General features: G+C 34.3%; 1 protein-coding gene across 2 annotated transcripts in view; it reads left to right on the forward strand.

Moving 5' to 3' along the window:
• The window catches only part of Hpse2 (heparanase 2 (inactive)), a 924,256-nt gene that overhangs the window by 212,784 nt on the left and 692,047 nt on the right, over positions 1–19,425 (forward strand). For both annotated transcript variants that reach the window (XM_063245088.1, XM_063245087.1), the window contains one exon: positions 13,498–13,659. In XM_063245088.1, coding sequence (XP_063101158.1) covers positions 13,498–13,659 — 162 coding nt within the window. The remainder of the gene's footprint in view (positions 1–13,497; positions 13,660–19,425) is intronic.

Genomic DNA, 19,425 nt, shown 5'->3' on the forward strand with positions numbered 1-19,425 from the left:
AGTGGCACCTAGTTTTACACCTTCAATGCTTTGGCTGGAGTTGCCCTGACTGACCACTTTATTAAGCTCATTTCTTCACATGATAGTGAGTTTGTCTTCAGCCACAGGGTAGTGAACTATAGGTTCATGTAGCCTTCAAAGAGTGAGAGCTCTATAGACCTGTTGGTCCAGCAAGAACATGAAAGGAAAAGAAAGTTCCTCAGCTTCTGGGGAGTCCCTGTCACAACTCATTTTTCAACATGTTGAGATTCCTTCTCATAGTTGTTATTCAAGATTCCCTGAAGAGGTGAGCAGTTTAATAGATCTGCAGTGGTGCCAGATCTGTAGTGGTGCTGTTAAAAATAAAATGAAGAAATGTTAAAAGATCACACAAGCCAAATTGTAAGAACCCTCAGTAGCCAAAGCTGAAACAATACACACACACACAGACACACAGACACACACACACACACACACACACACACACACACAAATATAACTATGTATGTTATATGTTACTATATATATTACTTTTAAGATTTCCTATGGTGGATATCTTTCTGAGTGAGCAGAGAGAAAGGAGAATGTCATTGTAGAGAAGTAAGTAGAGTAGGGCTGAAGATGTCACTCAGTATTAAAGCACTTGCCTAGCGTGCATCATGTCTACAGTTTTATTCCTAGCACCGCAAAGCAAAGCAAAGCAAACCAAACCAAACCAAGAAAGGTAAGCTGAAAACATCAACTATTTCTCAATTCCTTGTTTTATTTCTGTAAACAAAACTGAAGCGAATACAGCAGAATGTCATTAAAATAATATGGCTGAAAGTGAAGGTACATTGGTGTGGGTTGGATATTGGACATTTTGATATTTTTCACAATGAAAACCATGTAAAGATGAAATATTTTTCTAAAGATGCTTTGTTGAATGCTACAGGAAATCATGGATTTCTTAATGTTGTCTAGGATTTTCTTGGTCATCAGAAAGCAAAATAGATGGTAATAAGTGGAACTGAAATGAAGGAGACAATGTTAAAAGATATTTAGAGGGCCATATGGGTAAACTTGGTGACCCAAAGTAAAGGGAAAAGTAAGGAACAAGAAGTGACCAACAGTCAGAGAGTAGAAGACTAGGGAAATTCATGGACAAGACAATTTTAGGGACAAAGTGAGTAATGATCTTCTCCTCTATTCATTGTCATTTTTAGTTTTTTCTTTTATCTCTTCAGTCAAGATTGTTTTAATTTTAATGCATTTTTATAATACTGTCTTTGAAATATTTGCTTGAGAGTTAACAGAGTTCTGTTAACTATTTCTTTTTTCAAACATGGGCTAGTGCTCTGACAACCTTTCTTTGTTGGGAACTGAACATTTCAGATATATCAAAGCCAATGTAATTTTTTTCTATCCCATGAGAATTGTTGTTTTTCTCTTTTTAATGGTTCATTTAGACTTAACCCTTCTTTTCTGCATTCTTTATAATTTTAGAATTACAAGACTGAATAAGAATTATAAGCTAGATTCTTTATAATTTTATAAAATTCTTATTTTTACTTTTTAAAAATTTTTATTTAAAAAAAAGAGAAAAAATAGAACAAAACAAAACAGTGTAAGGGTACAAGTAATACAGAACTACGAAAAAAAAAAAAACAGTAAGAAATCACCAGTTAATAGATTACACATTATCGTCTTAGAGATAGTGGTTCAAGTCACAGGATCAAAGCATACAAAGTGGACATTCAAACAGTGAGACTGCAAACAGTTGTGTTCAGTGATCCAATCAAAAACATTAATATGGTCATCTATTTAACACACCTAAATATACTTGCTGTTGTATCCTTTAGAGCACTGGTTTTTTTTTTCCTCTCTTTATTACAACAAAATTTACACATTTTGGGTTTTATTACTCCTATAGTTCTTATTACTTTTTTTTGGAAGAGAACAAAATCAAATGACAAAACAAAGCTGTCCGTCAAAACCAAGGATAGACATAGCACATGATGTAAAAACAGAGTACAAGGTTATCAACAATGGTTACCATAATGCCTCTTGCTTCCTTAAGAAGAATTCTCTATCTCATTAGATATTATAAAGTTGAACAAAACAGTAGAGAACAAGACCAATAAAACCTAAACATTGTAAACATTACAGGACTTCAAAAGAGGATAATAGTTAAACCAGAATGGGCATCATAGTGAATCTTATTGCCTTCAAAGTAGTTGCCTATATCCTCAAACTTGATACTATCATACAGAACGGAACAGAGTCTAATCAGTCAAAACAAGATAGTGGGAGTATTACAGGACTTCAAATCAAGTTAATAGGAAATCAAAAAAGTTACTATAATATATCCTGCTAATTTGTTTTATTTTTCCCCTTAGTTAAAAAAGTAATAAAAAATAATTAAATAATTTTTTAATGAATAAGGGAGAGATTGAGATAAAAGAGGATGTAACAACATAACAATACAGTTCAAACCATGACAGTTTCAGCAACCTAGTGCTTCACCACCAAATAAGCCGGCTTAATAGTAGTTTCCATAGTGTCTTTTTCCTTGAAATAATTGAATATAACTTCATATACTATAGCATCAAACATATCAAGACAGTGTAAAACCATTCAAGTGGATGAAAGCATTTTAGAGTATTTAGAACCAGCTAACAGAAAAAGAACAATGGTTTCTATATTATCTCTTTGCCTATAACAATTTTTGTTTATACTATCATATATAATATAATCCAGCAAGATACAACATGATAAAACCAATGGAGACAGAAGAACCATACTTTGGTCGGGCTTCAAAACAAGATGGTATTAAATCAGCACTAGCTATTATGATGTCTTGTTTTCTTCAAAATAGCTGTTCATTTCATCACAGGCAATATCAAGCAGCCCAGAATAAAGCTATTCTAATTAATAAGTGAAAACTCTATAAGGCTTCAAGGCCACATAATGGGGAATCATGATTACCACATACTTTTATATATTTGAATCATTTCCTACACTAGGGAAACTATTCGGTATTCATACATTTATTTCACTTATGAGTATGGTTTCACCCATTTATTGATAAATATCTCAGTGCGATCCTTCTTTTTAGCTGAGTAGTACTCCACTGTATAGAAATACCATAACTTTTTAAATCCATTCCTCAGTTGATGGACACTTGGGTTGTTTCCAAGATCTGGCAATTACAAATTATGCTGCTATTAACATAGGTGCGCATATATCACTGTGGTAGGATCCTTTCAGTTCTTCTGGAAATATACCTAGAAGTAGAATAGCTGGAACAAATGGGACTTCCAATCCCAGCTTTTAGAGAAATCTCCAGAATGACCTCCACAAAGGTTGTATCAGTCTACACTCCCACCAACAGTGTAGGAGAGTTCCTTTTTCTCCACAGCCTCTGCAGAATTTGTTGTTGGTTTTCTTGATCCTGGCCATTCTTTCAGGAGTGAGATGGAATCTCAGTGTGGTTTTAATTTGCATTTCCCTAATGACCAATGATGATGAACATTTTTTCATGTATTTGTTTGCCATTTGTATTTCTTCATCTGAGAAGAGTGTATTCATCTCAGATGCCCATTTGTGGATTGGATCTTTGAATTTTGGGGGATCTGAGTTTTTTTAATTCTTTATATGTTTTAGACAAAAGTCCCTTGTCTGAAGGGGAGTTCACTAAGATCTTTTCCCAGTTTGTGGGTTTTCTTTTTACTATTCTGGAGATTTCTTTTGACATGCAGAAACTTTTTAATAAGAGGTGGTCCCAGTTATTGATTCTGGGAAGTATTTCCCGTGCAGTTTGAGTTCTGTTCATGAATTCTCTATCTACCCCTATGTCTTCAGGGTTCTTACACAATTTGTCTTCCAATAGATTTAGTGTTTCTTTTTTAATATTCAGATCTTTGATCCATTTAGACTTTAATTTAGTACATGGTGATAGGCTTGGGTCTAGTTTTAGTTTTCAGCAAATGGAGAGCCAGTTTTTCCAACACCATTTATTAAAGAGACTGTCGTTCTTCCAGTGAACCTGCTTGGCTCCTTTATCAAAGATAAGGTGGTTGAGTGTGTTTGTAGTTGTGGTTGTACCTTCTAATCTATTCCATTGATCTTCGGCTCTGTTTTGATTCCAGTGCCATGTTGATTTTACTACTGTTGCTTTGTAGTATAACTTCAAGTCAGGGATTGTGATGCCTCCTGCCTTGCCTTTGCTCCTTAGAATTGCCTTTGCTATTCTAGGTCTCTTCTGGTTCCAAATGAATTTTAGAAGTGATTTCTCTAGATCTATAAGGTATGTTGATGGTATTTTTATTGGGATTGCATTGAATCTGTATAACAGTTTTGGGAGAATGGCCATTTTCACAATGCTTGTTCTTCCTATTCATGAGCAAGGAATGTCTTTCCATTTTCTGAGATCATCTTCAATTTATTTTTTCAGTGTATTATAGTTTTCCCTGTATAGGTATTTCACTTCTTTCATAAGAGTAATTACTAAATATTTCATTTTTTTGCTTGCTAGTGTGAAGAGTGTGACTTCTCTTATTTCTCTCTCTCTGTTTTTGTTGTTTGTGTATAGGAATGCTATTGATTTCTGAGTATTGATTTTGTATACAGTTACATTACTGAATTTATTTATTATATCTAAGAGTCTTTCAATGGAGTTTAGGGGATCTTCTCTGTAGACTATCATGTCATCTGCAAACAATGATAATTTAACTTCTTGTTTTCCTATCTTTACCCCTTTTATTTATCTCTCTTGTCTAATTGCTCTGGCTAGTACTTCCAGTACTATATTAAATAGGAGTGGTGATAAAGGACATCCTTGTCTTTTGCCTGATTTTAAAGTAAAGGCTTTCAATTTTTGGCCATTTAGTAAGATACTGGCTGTTGGCTTGTCATAGATGGCCTTTATTATATTGAGGTAAAGACCATCTATTCCAATTTTTTGTAAAGCTCTTATCATGAATGAATGTTGGACCTTATCGAAGGCTTTTTCTGCATCTATAGAAATGATAATGTGATTCTTACTTTTGGCTTTATTGATATGGTGGATTACATTTATTGATTTACTTATGTTGAACCATCCCTGCATGCCTGGGATGAATCCCACTTGGTCATGGTGTATAATCTTGATGATTTGCTGCATCCTATTTGCCAAAATTTTATTGAGGATTTTTGCATCTGTTTTTATTAGGGAGATTGGTCTATAGTTCTCTTTTTTAGTTGGGTCTTTTTCAGGTTTTGGTACTAGAGTAATATTTGCTTCCAGGAATGACTTTGGAAGGATTACTTCCCTTTCAATTTCATTGAATGGTTTGAGGAGTGTCGGCATTAGGTCTTCTTTGTATTTCTTGTAGAATTCTGCAGTGAATCCATCTGGGACTTGGCTCTTCTTTGTAGGTAAGGACTTAATTACATTTTCAATTTCATTGATAGAGGTTGGATTATTCAGCAGTTTTACATCCTCTTGATCTAGCTTTGGTACTTCATATGGTTCTAAGAATCTGTCTATTTCTTCTGTGTTATCAAACCTTTGCGAGTAGAGGTTTTCAAAATAGGTGTTGATGATCTTCTGTATTTCTATAGAGTCTGTAGTGATTTCACCTTTTTCATTTCTTATTGCATGAATTTGAGCTTTTTCTTCCCTTTTATTAATAAGGTTGGCTAGGGGCTTTTCGATTTTATTTATTCTTTCAAAGAACCAACTTTTTGATTTGTTGATTCTTTGAATTGTTTTCTTAGTCTCTATTGTGTTTATTTCTGCTCTGATTTTTATAATTTCCTCTCTTCTTTTGGCTTTGGGCTTGACTTGTTCTTCTTTTTCTAGCTGTTTGAGGTGAGCATCAGGTTGTTTATTTGTATTCGTTCTGTTTTCCTGATGTGTGAACTCAGTGAAATATATTTTCCTCTGAGGACGGCTTTCATTGCATCTCAAAGATTCTGGTAAGTTGTATCTGTATCTTCATTTTCTTGTAGGTATTGTTTAATTTCTTTTTAATTTCCTCTGTGACCCACTGATTACCCAAGAGTGTGTTATTTAGTTTTCATGTGTTTGTGGGAATTTAGCAGTATGTTTTATCATTAATTTCTAATTTCATAGCGCTATGGTCTGATAGCATGCAAGGGATGATTTCAACTCTTTTGCATTTATTTAAATATGTTCTGTGATTTAATATATGGTCTATTTTAGAGAATGTCTCATGTACTGCTGAAAAGAATGTGTATTCTGTTGTTGTTGGGTGGAATACTCTGTATATGTCTATTAAGTCCATTTGTTCAGAGGTGCAGTTTAGTTCTTTTATTTCTTTGCTGGTTTTCTGTCTGGTTGATCTGTCCATTGGTGTCAAAAGTGTGTTAAAATCTCCTGTTAGAATTATGTAACTGCTAATTTGGTTTTTCATTTCTGTTAGTACTTGTTTTATGTAACTGGGTGCTGTGGAGTTTGGTGCATATATATTTAAGGTAGTTAGCTCCTCCTCTTGGAGTTTTCCCCTAACCAGCATGTAGTGACCCTCTTTATCCCTTCTGATCATTATTGGGTTGAAGTTCACTTTGTCTCAAACAGAATAGGTACCCCCACTTTTTTTTTGGGTTCCTGTTACATGAAGTATTGTTTTTCACCCTTTGACTTTCAGTCCGTGAGTATCCTTTTGGGTTAGATGGGTTTCTTGTAGACAGCATATGGTTGGATTTTGTTTCTTAATCCATTCTGCCAGTCTGTTTCTTTTAATTGGTGTTTTGAGACCATTTACATCAATGGTTATAACTGTTATATATTGGTTTATTGTTGACATGTTACCCTTCTGCTGTTGCATCTTTAGCTTTTTGCTCTTTTTAATTGTCTGCTTTGTTTAGTGGTTTTTTCCTAAATGTATCTAGGCTGTCTTTTAGTATTCTTTGCAGGGTTGGCTTGGTGGTCATGAAGTTTTTCAGCTGATGTTTGTCATGGAAGTATCTTATTTCTCCATCGATTTTGAAGGACAGTTTTGCAGGGTACATTAGCCTAGGTTGGAAATCATTTTCCTTTAGGATCTGAAATAATTCACTGCATGTTCTTCTTGACTTTATTGTTTGTGCTGAGAAGTCTGCTGTGATTCTGATAGGTTTTCCTTTATAGGTGAACTGTCTTTGCTCTCTGACAGCTTTTAATATTCTATTCTTTTGTTTGATTTCTGGGATAGTCATTATTATATGTCTGGGTGTAGATTTATTTTGGTTATGGCTATTTGGAGTTCTTTATGCTTCATTGATCTTGATATCAGTTTCCAATCTCGTGTTTGGGAAATTTTCAGCTATTACTTCTCTAAATATCCTCTTGACATCGTTTATGTTGTCTTCTTCTTTTTCATTTATCCCTATCAACCTTATGTTGTTCCTCTTTGTGTCATTTTGCAGGTGTTGAATTGTTATTTCCTGATTTCTTGTTAGTTTTAAAAGATCTTCCTTTTCCTGTTCACTGACTGCAATCTTTTCTTCGAGGTCTGAGATTCTATCGTCACATTCATTGAGGCGGTTTTTACAACTTTCAATGGAGTTTTTGATTTCCTGTATATCTCTTTGCATCTGCTTTATGTATTCTGTTTGTTTCTTATAGTGTTCATCTAAGCATTTTATCTTTTTGTTTAGTTCCTCCAATTTTTTAACTGTCTTCTTTAGCTATGTTGAGCATCTCCTTCACTTCTTTTATCATTTCTTCTTTTACCTGAGAGATTATTTCTAGTTTGAATTCCTTTAAGGCTTCCCAGAGCTGCTTCTTTATTTCAGTTACTATTATTTCAGGTATGTGGCATGTGTTTTCTTCTATGCACAGGGCTCCTAGTCTTTCTTGGGATGGGCTGGATGTTTGAGACTGCATTTTAGTCTTTCGTTTTGTCATTTTCCTATATTTTCAAGCTTTAAGTGTTGTTCTAAATGTGGGAGAGAGTTTCACCAGCCTAGGATGGCGTTCCCTGCGGTGGCCCCCCTCACTGGATCCGGCAGGGAACCAACCGTGGCTGGCCCCAGGCGAGGAAAGAGTTCCCCCAGGCTGGGACAGGATTCTGTGACAGTGCTCCACTCATGGGTCTCGGCAGGAAACCGAGGCCTGGTCCCTAGGCCAGGAAGAGAGTTCTGTCAGACTGGTGTGAGATTCCATGCCACTGCTCCACTCACTGGTTCCAGCAGGGAACCGCAGCCTGGTCCCCAGGCCAGGAAGAGATTTCCCCCAGGCTGAGGCGGGATTCCATGCCGCTGCTCCACTCACAGGTCCTGTCAGGGAATGGCGGCCTGGTCCCCAGGCCAGGAAGAGAGTACCCCCAGGCTGGGCTATTTTTACTTTTAAGCCTGACTTCTTAAGGTTTGTTTCTGAGTACCTATACTTTACTGATTAGCCAATCATTGTTCATAAGTTGTGTTTCAGACAGAGACTTCTACTTTCTGCTTCTACCTTCTATATAGGAAATACACTAGGCTGTGTGACAACTTTTAAGTCTTCCTAGCCTTTTACTTTTCTTTATGGACTCTTGGGTTTCCCTTGTGTTTGTGAATAGTTTTCCAGATAGCCAGTTGTGTGTCAAGAACTTAACTTGTTTTGGATATCCTTTGCATGTGCTAGCTTACTAGTCAGCTAAAGTTGTGTGTAAAGCTTACATAGTTTCCTAAGCTCCAGGATCTCCCTGCTAAAATGTTTCATATTTTAGTATTATCTCAACTAAATCTACAACTTAATTGTGGGTTATTAACTATGGGTTAACTCAAGAACAAAAATACAAACACTTCCATACTTAAATATCCAGAAGTAATTATAGACACTACATTTATTCTAGGACATTGAGTTAGGTACAAGATAATCTCTTCCTTGTAGTATCTCTCAGGGTACATGTCAAAGTTTTGGGATCCTTAAACTGTGTAACAGGACAAGGACCATAGGACAAGATGAAGAAAGGCTTCTGGTTAGATTTGCATTTGGGCTAAAATGTAGAACCACTTTGAGTCTAGAATAGCAAAGAACATTAGTAAAGGTGAGACCGCTAGTAGAATGAGCTAGTGGTCAGCACTTTCCCAATTAGCTAGGTCAGGAAAAAACAAAAAAACAACCAAGGCTCAGTTTAAAATGTCTGTATATAATTTCATGATGATGCAAAATTCTTATCTAAGTCTTCTGGCATTGAGTCTCTGTTCTTTTAATTGTGTCTTGTAAACACACAAGACAAGCACATTTCCATGAATCCATAACATCTTTCAGTTAAAAATTGTTTAGAAGAATATTATCCTCCAACAGTCCATAACATCTTTCAGTTAAAAATTACTTAGAAGAATATTATACTCTAACAGTAACTTTCTGATATAATTATAATAATCTGACAATATCAGCAACAGCCGAAACATGCCCAGTATGTTCCTGTTACTGTGATAAATTCATTAAAAATAAACTAGTAGTATTTTAATTTTTAAAAGTCAGTTAAGGCAATGAAAGATATTGCTGTTTGTACAACAGTTGTCTGTTACTCAAACTTGTATCATTGTGAAGTACAAATTTATACCTCTGTAAATTCAAAACCTGAACTTTTTAGTATTCTTATATATTGGCTCACATAAAGTACCTGGAAGATTTAAATACCTATGTTGTAATCATATTATCATGCCTCTATCACTTAGTCTCTGCTTGAATGTTTCCCAGGACAAGAAAATCCCTTTCTTCTCAAGTAGCCCTTTTCCCCATTAACGATTCTGTTTTTACAAAGTTTTATTGTGTGGAACTGAGATGTTTGTATTTGATTATTCTTAAAAGATTTGGTAATCTTTGGTTTTGTTTTCTGAATTAAAACTGCATAAATCAGCTTTATCTTATGTGTGAAGCAAGTTTTGTTTTTTCTCTGTCAGGTTCACCACTCATTTTTTTTTGTTATTTTTAAAACCAACATTATTTCTCATCTTTATAATTTCTTTGAGGATGCTATAGGTCAGTGTTGGTGAGCACAAGGCACGAGTGTTGCAGTGTGTTGTTTGTTAGTTATCATTGGGAAGTGCTAGAAGGTTCACCATCAGTGCTATAGATTATTACTGTACCTCTGAGATTAATACAGCTAGAAATAAGTATAATACCACAAGTTAGCATGCTAATAATGAAATTAGTAACAGCCACTCTTTGTTGGACTCTTAATATATGGTATGTGTAGTACAAAGTATCTTTACAACAACCATATATGAAGAAAGTAAGGTACTGAGAGGTGTTTTTTTTGTTTTGTTTTGTTTGTTGTTGTTGTTGTTTTTGGTACCGGAAATCGAACTCACAACTGCACTCTTGCAAGGCAGGTGCTTATGCCGCTGAGCTGAATTCCCAGCCCCTTGAGAGTGTTTTATCTGCTATTTTTTGATTAGTAAGCAGTTACCGGATCAGAATTTGGACTGAAGTCTATCTGCATTTAAAGCTTTTCAGTTGCTGTTGGCTGGCTTGAAATGCAGCAGCAGTTATGCCATCCGTATTGTATGTGTTCTAGTTCTACTGATTTAGACTAAGATTGCATTAATGTTTCTGGCAACAATGTCATAGCACTGACTTGTATTAAAGTTCTATTCAACTACAGCATACAACTTTTAATAGGATCCTAAATACACGAGCTTGTGTCTGTTCTGGTCTTCCCATATTACCTTATAAAAACTAAGTTTCAGTATATATGCAGGGCTTCATGATCATGTCTTCGTCTTTCATCTTGTGGATTTGAGCCCAACTTTTTAGACTGCCAAGATAATTTCCAATTTTGAGTCTATCATCAATGATACTAATTCTCTCTTCAAGTATATGATCATGTACATCTTTGACACATATCCTTGCTTTGTGTTTAGCTAGTCATTGATACAAGTTCAAACAGATAAAGATTGGACAAAGATTCTATGCAATATGTTTGTTTTTTCTGAGAAGTTTTGAAAGGTACTTTTCTAAAATCTATGACATATGTTTGGCCTTGTTTATGGTCCTTTCTTTATATTCTTAATGTAATAATATGAGCACTTTGGTTCAAGAATCTGTTGCAATGATGGTGATAATATCAGTTACAATTGTGAGATGAAAAACAGTTTAGTAGGTATTTTACTCTTCTAATTAGACTTCTATCCAAAGACATTAGGATAGTTGAAACTCATTGTTTATAGTAGGCTTTAATGCAAGTTTTATAATCTTTTTGAAGAAAACATTATTTATACTTCTTCCCAGGTAGACATTGTATGGTATACCAGTATAACAGTTAAATTCAGCTTTGATATTTTAACTCTTTGCTTTCAATATGTAATGTAGTTCCATTACAGTAAATCATTGATTTAGGAACATTTAAATCGTGAACTTTCACAGATACCAACAGACTTTGCATTTGGTTTTCTTATACTCTACTTGTGTATTTGTGTCAAAGGTGTATAAGACTCAATTTGTCAGACTTATGAATGAATTCACCTTATGAATGCAAGTTGAGAACTTAATTGTATTAAAAAATATTAAGCTTATGAGTTTCTAAATGGCAGTAATTTCTGGAAATAGCACTGGACCTGTCTTTAAAAATTTCTGGATTTGGGGACTGCCTAGGCTGTGTAAAAATGAGCAAATCACTTAAACTTTTCAGGTCTCAGTTTTATGAGATATAAAAAAGAGAAATTAATATTATTTTGTTTTTTGGATTACAAGAGCCAGATAGAATTTTAAAAACAGAATTTTAAAAACTGACTATTTACATAATGTCTTGGTTACTGTTGCCAGGACAAAATGCCTGACATCCAACAAGTTAAAGGAAAAAAAGGTTTACTTTAACTTGTAATTTGCAGAAGTTTCAGTTGTATCTGGTTCCAAGGCAGGATGGCATGGCAGAGGGGCATGACAGAAAAGAAACAGTCCATGGCAGGCATGACACAAGGCAGCAAACCTACCTTCCAATTTTCCCTTTATATCCATCTAGGCTGCAAATCTATTAGTTGGTGCCACACACAAACATGGTGGAGATTCCTATTACCCACACCGAGACTAAACCAATCAGTATAGAAATCCAATTATCGTGAACCATTAAAGCATATTTATACATGCTAGATCTAGCTAGCTCCAAAAAACCTACTTATGAGTGCTTGAGGCTTTGGGAGAACATCTAGATTCAAGCCATAATTCATAAATAATATATTTGCCTTGTATAGAAAGACAGGCCAATTATTAAAGACTAGCCTATAAAGAGTTGAGGCTCTTTCCATTGTTTTGGGTTCAATAACCTTTGTGTTTAGTCGTTTTCCTTCTTGCTTCTTGACTCATGGCTACAAAATAACTAATATAACTATGGGCTTCATGTCTTAAGTTTGACGTGTAAAGAACATGAAGGAGTAAAAGAAATGGAAAAGACTGTTGTCTCTTAGTGAGACTCTGATTTTTAATTTGGCAAAGAAGATGTCTTTCTGTAACTTATTGAGTAGAATCATGTTAAATGGGCATTCTTTGCTTTACGGAAAAGTAGTAAATTGTGTGGTATAGCTTTCAATCTCTATAATAGAGGAAATCAAGGAAAAGGAATTGTGTTTGGCTTTGGGTCAGCCAGTCAATAATGGTCTGCCATATCTTTTAATAGGTGCAATGGAAAGAGTCAGTGAGATGCTCTATTTGAAAAGTTATGCAGAGTATAGTTTAGTGATTCACTCCTGTCTTCTGACAGTTTTAAAAATGAGAGTGTATCATTGAATTAATTCATTCTTATTTTGTTTTAATTTTGCTTCATTTGTAGAATGAACATATTTCTGCTTTTGGGAAATATGATTATTTCTCTTTGAGGAAACCTGTTTTGGGGAGAGTATACATGCTTTGACTGAAAAATAATACTGAAGTATAAAAAGTGACGGTCATTAATGGGAAAATAATTAGGGAAGAGACAGATCTCTGAATCTCTTTTTGTTGACTTCATTGACTCACATTTTTTTTCTGAATTAAGAGAGTTATTCCTGGGATAGAATGAAGTTATTGCCCCAGAGGTATATGAAAATAATAGAAGTTTGACCAGGTTACCCCTTGGCTGGTAACCCTAACTTGGATGGAGTGGTCTGGCTGGGAGATGAATTTGAAAGTAGGCCAACTATTCAGAATTCAAATGGTGGAGCTATTACCTGGCCTTACATCATGAGTTAGAGGAAATGAGCTCCACAGTAACTAGTTTTCAAAGTTATATTCTTATTCCTCATGAAAAACAATAAAAATATGTTGAGAAAAGTCCACAGAAATTAAGTGTAGAGTTGAGTTAAGAAGGAGAATATATGAGTAAAATCTTTAATGACGTTAGAGGGACTTAAAGAATAGAGAAGTCTTCAGAGAATTTGGAAATAATCAGAGGAACTTAACAGGATGTGTCATATAGTTGGAGGCTCTTAAAGATTATTAGGTCTGCATTTCTTCAATTTGATGAAAATACTGATAGTTTATAAAATCTGTCATTCTGGGTGAAATAAAACTTTGGTGTGTTTTTCATTTTGTTTTAGACTTTGGTTTTGCTGCCTGCCTTCTTTCTTTCTTTCTTTCTTTTCTTATAGACATTGTTCGAAGTGATGTTGCCTTGGATAAACAGAAAGGCTGCAAGATTGCCCAGCACCCTGATATAATGCTGGAGCTTCAAAGAGAGAAGGCAGCCCAGATGCATCTGGTTCTTCTAAAGGAGCAATTCTCCAACACTTACAGTAATCTCATATTAACAGGTAAGGCTTCTGGAGTTGGCTAGAATCCTGGAGCATTACATTGATGAATATTGTCAGTTAGCAAATTGATGCTTGAGGGACACTAATATGGATACCTGGTGAGTCCACATGTCTGTTATTACTCACTATGCCACATTTTTAATTATAATGATGCTTGTTTTCCTATAACAAATATTTCTTATAGTTTATACATGTATTTTAGCTCAGAGTTTTAGGTGATTTAGTATGTTTTCTCAAAAGACAGAACCAATGAGAACTCAATGAAGCCTTATAAAAAATGCAACTTTATATGTTTATATGTTCCAGTAGATTTGAAAGAGTAACTAAATTTGGTATCTTTTAAGAAGCAGCTGTTTTCTTCTGTGTATTCCCCTTCTATGAACCCAGTGAATATAAAGATGAAATGTAAAAGAGCTACTGAATCTTCTGAAGGGCTGAGACCTTTCTATTCCTGATGATGTCTGAAAATATCTAGCAATTTGATTTTCTTTTTAAGAGTACAGAGACTATAAGACTGAGTCATACTTATATCTGTAGTTCTATGAAGAAAGTAAATGTGTGTCAGAGCTAACCCTTTTTATTTTAAAAAGCAAACAGAAAAAAAAGAATAGAAATGATACAGAATTTAAAAAAAGAAAAAAGTAGGGAATTAACACGTTAACACTAGTTACTGTATTGCGTATTGTTATCTAGTCTCTCAGTTCATCAAAGAGATACGTTTTTTGCAGGACTGACTGCAAACTTTGCTGGTAAAGAGCATGTGAGGCACATGCATCTATTAAGCTTCGGAATAGATCATGTGAAATCACAGACTATAATGTGGGAATCATTTAGAACTGGAAATAATCTAAGAAGAGCAGTCCAACTTACCCCTATTTTCTTGACAGTATACAAGGCGTATCTGCTTACTGATCTGAATGAATTTTAGCAAGTCAGAAGTTCACTTATTTGTGAACATTAAAAAAGAAAAGGATGGAATATCTGATAGGCCATGAACATCTCACACTTACTTTTGTGAACTTCAAGTCAGAAGAATTTTAACTTTTTAAATAGGCTTCCTGGTATTTCACCAGGAATTGCTGAGCAGTAGCTAATTGTTTTGCTTGTAAGACTCCACTGTTCATTTTTGTTGTTGTTTGTTTTGTTTTGTTGTTTTTGGAGACAGGGTCTTGCCAGGTAATTCAGCCTGGCCATCGAATTCACAGCAATCCTCCTGCCTCAGTACTGTGAATGTTGAGGTTACAAGTGTGAGCCACCATGTCCAGCTCCACTTTTCATTTTGCACCTGGTGGAAAACTGAACAGCATGAGATAAAAGCCAGGTTTGAATGTGGCTTTGGCAAGAAGAGTAGGGGTCATGTATCTCATAGACATATGCCCTGCATTTTACTGTTTGATAAATCATTAAGCTAGGAACATTTAATAGTAATTTATGGCCAATGGATGTATGTCCCTAAAGCGGTTAGCCAAACTGAGTTTAGGTTTAGGTGTTTAGGAAGAACATAAATTTTCTTCAGTCTAACTCAAATATACATTGTATCTATCCCATCTCTAAATCATCATCTATATCTATATATCTGTCTATATATATCTATCCAATTAAATGATTAGAAATGAATATATATATATATATATATATATATATATATATATATATATATAAAAAATCTGGTTTAATGTGGCATAGAAAAGTCTTAGGGTAATTCTAACCTTAAACTGTGGATTCAGATTGTGGCTTGAAGGCATATTATCTTTGGAAACACAAGTATTCTATTGGGTTCAATGGAATCTTTTCCAATTCTCAGTAACATAATCCTTTTGGATGTTTATTCACAGTTCAAAATGTTGAAATCAACATTGTCAGCTTTTACCCTGACAACTTGCTTACTTTGTACTAAACAAACTTACCCTAGAGAAGAACCTTTTTCCTGCTCTCACTTCTCTCAAGCTGCTTCAAAGAGTTCTCAGGCATTTTCCACATTTTTCACCCAAATGCCTGTGCAGAGGTGGTACCTTGCAGCACACAGAGCATTTGGTGTGCTCTAGTTTGTTTACATAAAAGTTCAAAAAGTTTTGGTTCCAGGTGTTGGGAAGAGATGCCATTATTTCAGTTTAGCACCAATGACTAAACTATTTTAATGTCCTTTAACTAAGCCTTTGATTTTACACAGTGTGGTTTTCTAATTGTTATGAAGTTTAATCCTGATTTCTTGTATAAATCTTGAGAACATGGTCTCCAGACAGCTAAACATAATATTTAAACATAACTAAACTAAGTTTTGTAAATATTTCCCTTTTCAGTGATGAATGTATATTGGTAAGGAGGGTAAGGTTGAAGGAGCAGAGACCTTTCAAATGAAGTGACTTTCTTTACCAATACATTCAGAACACCTATTCTTCAGAACACCAACTTCTGGTTGGTGATATTCTGCTTACTTTGTATAATTCTGGCATAATGTGTAAAGTATTTGTAATGTAGTATTTATGTGAGCACATGATGAAGAAATTGGACCACTAAAATCTCAGAAACATCTTTTTCAACCCCCTTTCCATTATTTACAGAATTTTTATATAATTATTTTCTAACCAGTCAGTGATACATTATTTATTTTTATAAATAAAAATGGGACAACCAAGATCTCATACAGTAAAAAAAAAATTAATAAAGCATTTGAAATGTCAAGTGTTTAAAAGCATGTCCTTTATCTCATTAGAAAGTGCTTATTTTTATGTTTTCCCTTTAGCTAATGTGACTGTTAGTTATGAAGGTGAGAGCATGTTTTCATATACATTTCAGCTGATGATTCTTTTAAAATAGCTATCCTCCATATAAACACAAGGTCTTTTAATCATTTGTTAAAATAAAACAACTCTATAGTCAATGATAATGACAGTTAATGGAAATTCACACAAAACAGGTACTATAATGTGTATACAAATGCATACTATAATGTGTATACATATATATATGCATATGTATACATTCTGTTGAATTAGCCCTCAATACATCATACTTGTTTTCATGTATTTTTTCATAGCTTGAAACTTACCTTAATATTCTTGTATGAATGATTCATATTATGTTGTAAGTAATTTTATCTTCACCTAGTGTAAGAGGATTTTTGTAATAAACTTGAAGATCACTGGAAGGTGAGGGAGTGATTCCAGTAAAGCATTGGTGATGGAAATATTTAAAATGGAAATGAGTAATGTTCTACATTTTTCACACTGATGCACTGCCATGAGTATATATGCTTACCTTGGAATTCTCTGAATATGAGAGTATTGTTATTGTGTGTGTCACTGAAGAAGTGAGAGAGAATTGGCAAAAGTCTTTTAGAAAGAACAGGATCACATGTCTTTGTGCTTTCATGATTCTTAATAGAGAAATGCTCCATAAATATTGTGCTATATACAAAACGAATTAATTCACCTGAAGACCATTTTTTAAGGGATAGTATTAAGATGTTTTAAAAGTTTTTCCAAGTTCAATTTCAGTCATTTGTGTTTAGTTTCCTCACTCTCTTCCTCATTCAAAGGTATAAAATCAACTTTTCAGATGGATTCCTGTACTGCAATAAAAAAAAAATTAAGTCAGCTTTAAAGAGAAATACACTTTGTAGGAATTTTTAGAAAAAAACTTCTGGAGGGAAAGGCATTTAATATTTGTATAGCATTTTGGATAATATGTAGAGCACTGTAAATGATCATGAACTGAGGTCAAGTTTTTAACAGTGTATTTATGTTGTCCAGTGATCTAGTCAACCTTTCATATACAGGTGCTTGAAACAGTGAAGCCATCATAAATGGACAGCATTATTCCTCATACATTCCATTATTCCTTTGTGAGAATTCTTATATTGTAAACTGTCATTTAGGGATTTTTACCTTTTTCTTCAGTCATTAGACTGAACTAGACTGAGATTTCTGAAGTCTACTTTCCTGTGTTATGGTAGCAAATGAACTGAACAAAAGATTTTGCTTTCCTGTAGTGATCCAGTTTGCTAAATTCAGTTGATCTGAAGGGCTCACTTCAGTGAATAAGAGCTGTTCTTTTAGTTCCCAAACTATAAAACTTAAAGGACTATCTTTAGGTAGACATAAGGCTGAAATAGCCAACCAACCAACCAACATACACACACACACATAAAAATATTTTTGTGCTAAATTCTTTCTCTATAGCATCTTTCTTGATCATTCAAACTTAAAGAGATACTTTATTTTCACTGTTACTTAACAACTGTCTATCCCACTAACTTGACAGTTTCTACCAATACTTATTGATATCAATTATGTTTCAAAATTAATTTGTTAGTGGTTCAAAGTATCATTTGCATTCTCTAGATATCTCCTGTAACTTTTCAGTAAAGTCATCTACATAATATTGTCTGTGCGATTCTGGAACATTCTTCTGCCTCTATCTTCTATTTACTTATATGCTCTGTTTGCCTCTCTGCTCCCTAAGGCTCATGTCTTTTATTTGCCACGTCTTCTTTTAGTTCACTGATGTCCATCTTTAAAGCTCCTTTTTAAAAAACTTTTTAAAAACACTAACATCATGTTATATTAGTTTGAGGGAATAAGGAAACATTTAACTTGATTTTTTGCTTTGTACTAAAAATAAAAATATGTAATGTGTAATAAAAATGTAACGTATAACAAAAATCCTGTTTTGGAGCAGAGTGTAGTGGCACATGCCTGTAATCCCAGGACTCAGGAGATTGCGGCAGGAGAATCGTTGTGAGTTTGACATGAATCTGCACTACAAAGTGAGCTCAGGCTAGCGTGAACCGCAGAGCAAGACCCTGTCTTGAAAAGACAAAATAAAAATCTTGTTTTATTAATGTGAACCTAAGTGAGTGTGATTGAATGTACAGCACAACAAAAACCCCTGGGTAGCAGAGTTCTAATATTAGGCTTTTACTTTCCATGCATTTGCTATCAACTTTGTCAAATAAAGTGAAATAATGTTTAAAAATGATCTGAAAGCTATTACATCATTGTGTGATATTTATTTATGTTTGTTAATTTATTGTAAAAAATGTGAACTATATCATCATAGAAGATTCATCTTAAAGACGTTTTTTAAAAGAGGATTCTTTTAGAGTGCTAGAGATTATATCATACGTATGTATGTATATTCTAAAGTGGATTTCAACTTTCAATATAAGAAAGTTTTTAATATAAAATTTTTATAGACTAGTCCCTCTGTGTCAGAGTACTTTAGAGACAGAAACCAGTCTATACCTATGTCATCTATATCGATCATCTCTGTCTTGCTCTGTCTGTATCGTCTATATCTGTATCAATATGAGAGAATTTATTAAGGGAATTTCCTCATATGATTATGGAGTTATAGATGTTACATAACAAAGCCTAAGGACCTGGGAAGTCAATAATGTACTTTTCAGTCTGTGGCTGAAGACCTGAGAATCTCCAGACTGCTGATATTAAATTCTGGGTTTCAATAGCTGGAGAACCTGTAGTTCTAAAGACAAAGGGCAAGAGAAGAACAATATCTCAGGTTTAGGAGGAAGGGAGAGAAATTTACTTTTCCTCTTTGTTTCATTTGTTTTGTTTTGTTGTTGTTCTTTCCAGGTCCCTAGCTAATGGGATGGTGCCTACCCATATTAAGGGCAGACCTTCCCTACTCAGTGGAAAGTCTGGAAATAACCCCGTAGTATACCCAGAAGTAGCACTTTATAGTTACCCAGGCATTCCATAATTCAATCAAGTGGATACTTAAAACTTAACATTTCAGCATCCA

This window comes from Cavia porcellus, unplaced genomic scaffold (genome assembly GCF_034190915.1).
Source record: "Cavia porcellus strain 051 isolate PalLab524CR breed Dunkin Hartley unplaced genomic scaffold, mCavPor4.1 scaffold_2, whole genome shotgun sequence".
Lineage (NCBI taxonomy): Eukaryota > Metazoa > Chordata > Mammalia > Rodentia > Caviidae > Cavia > Cavia porcellus.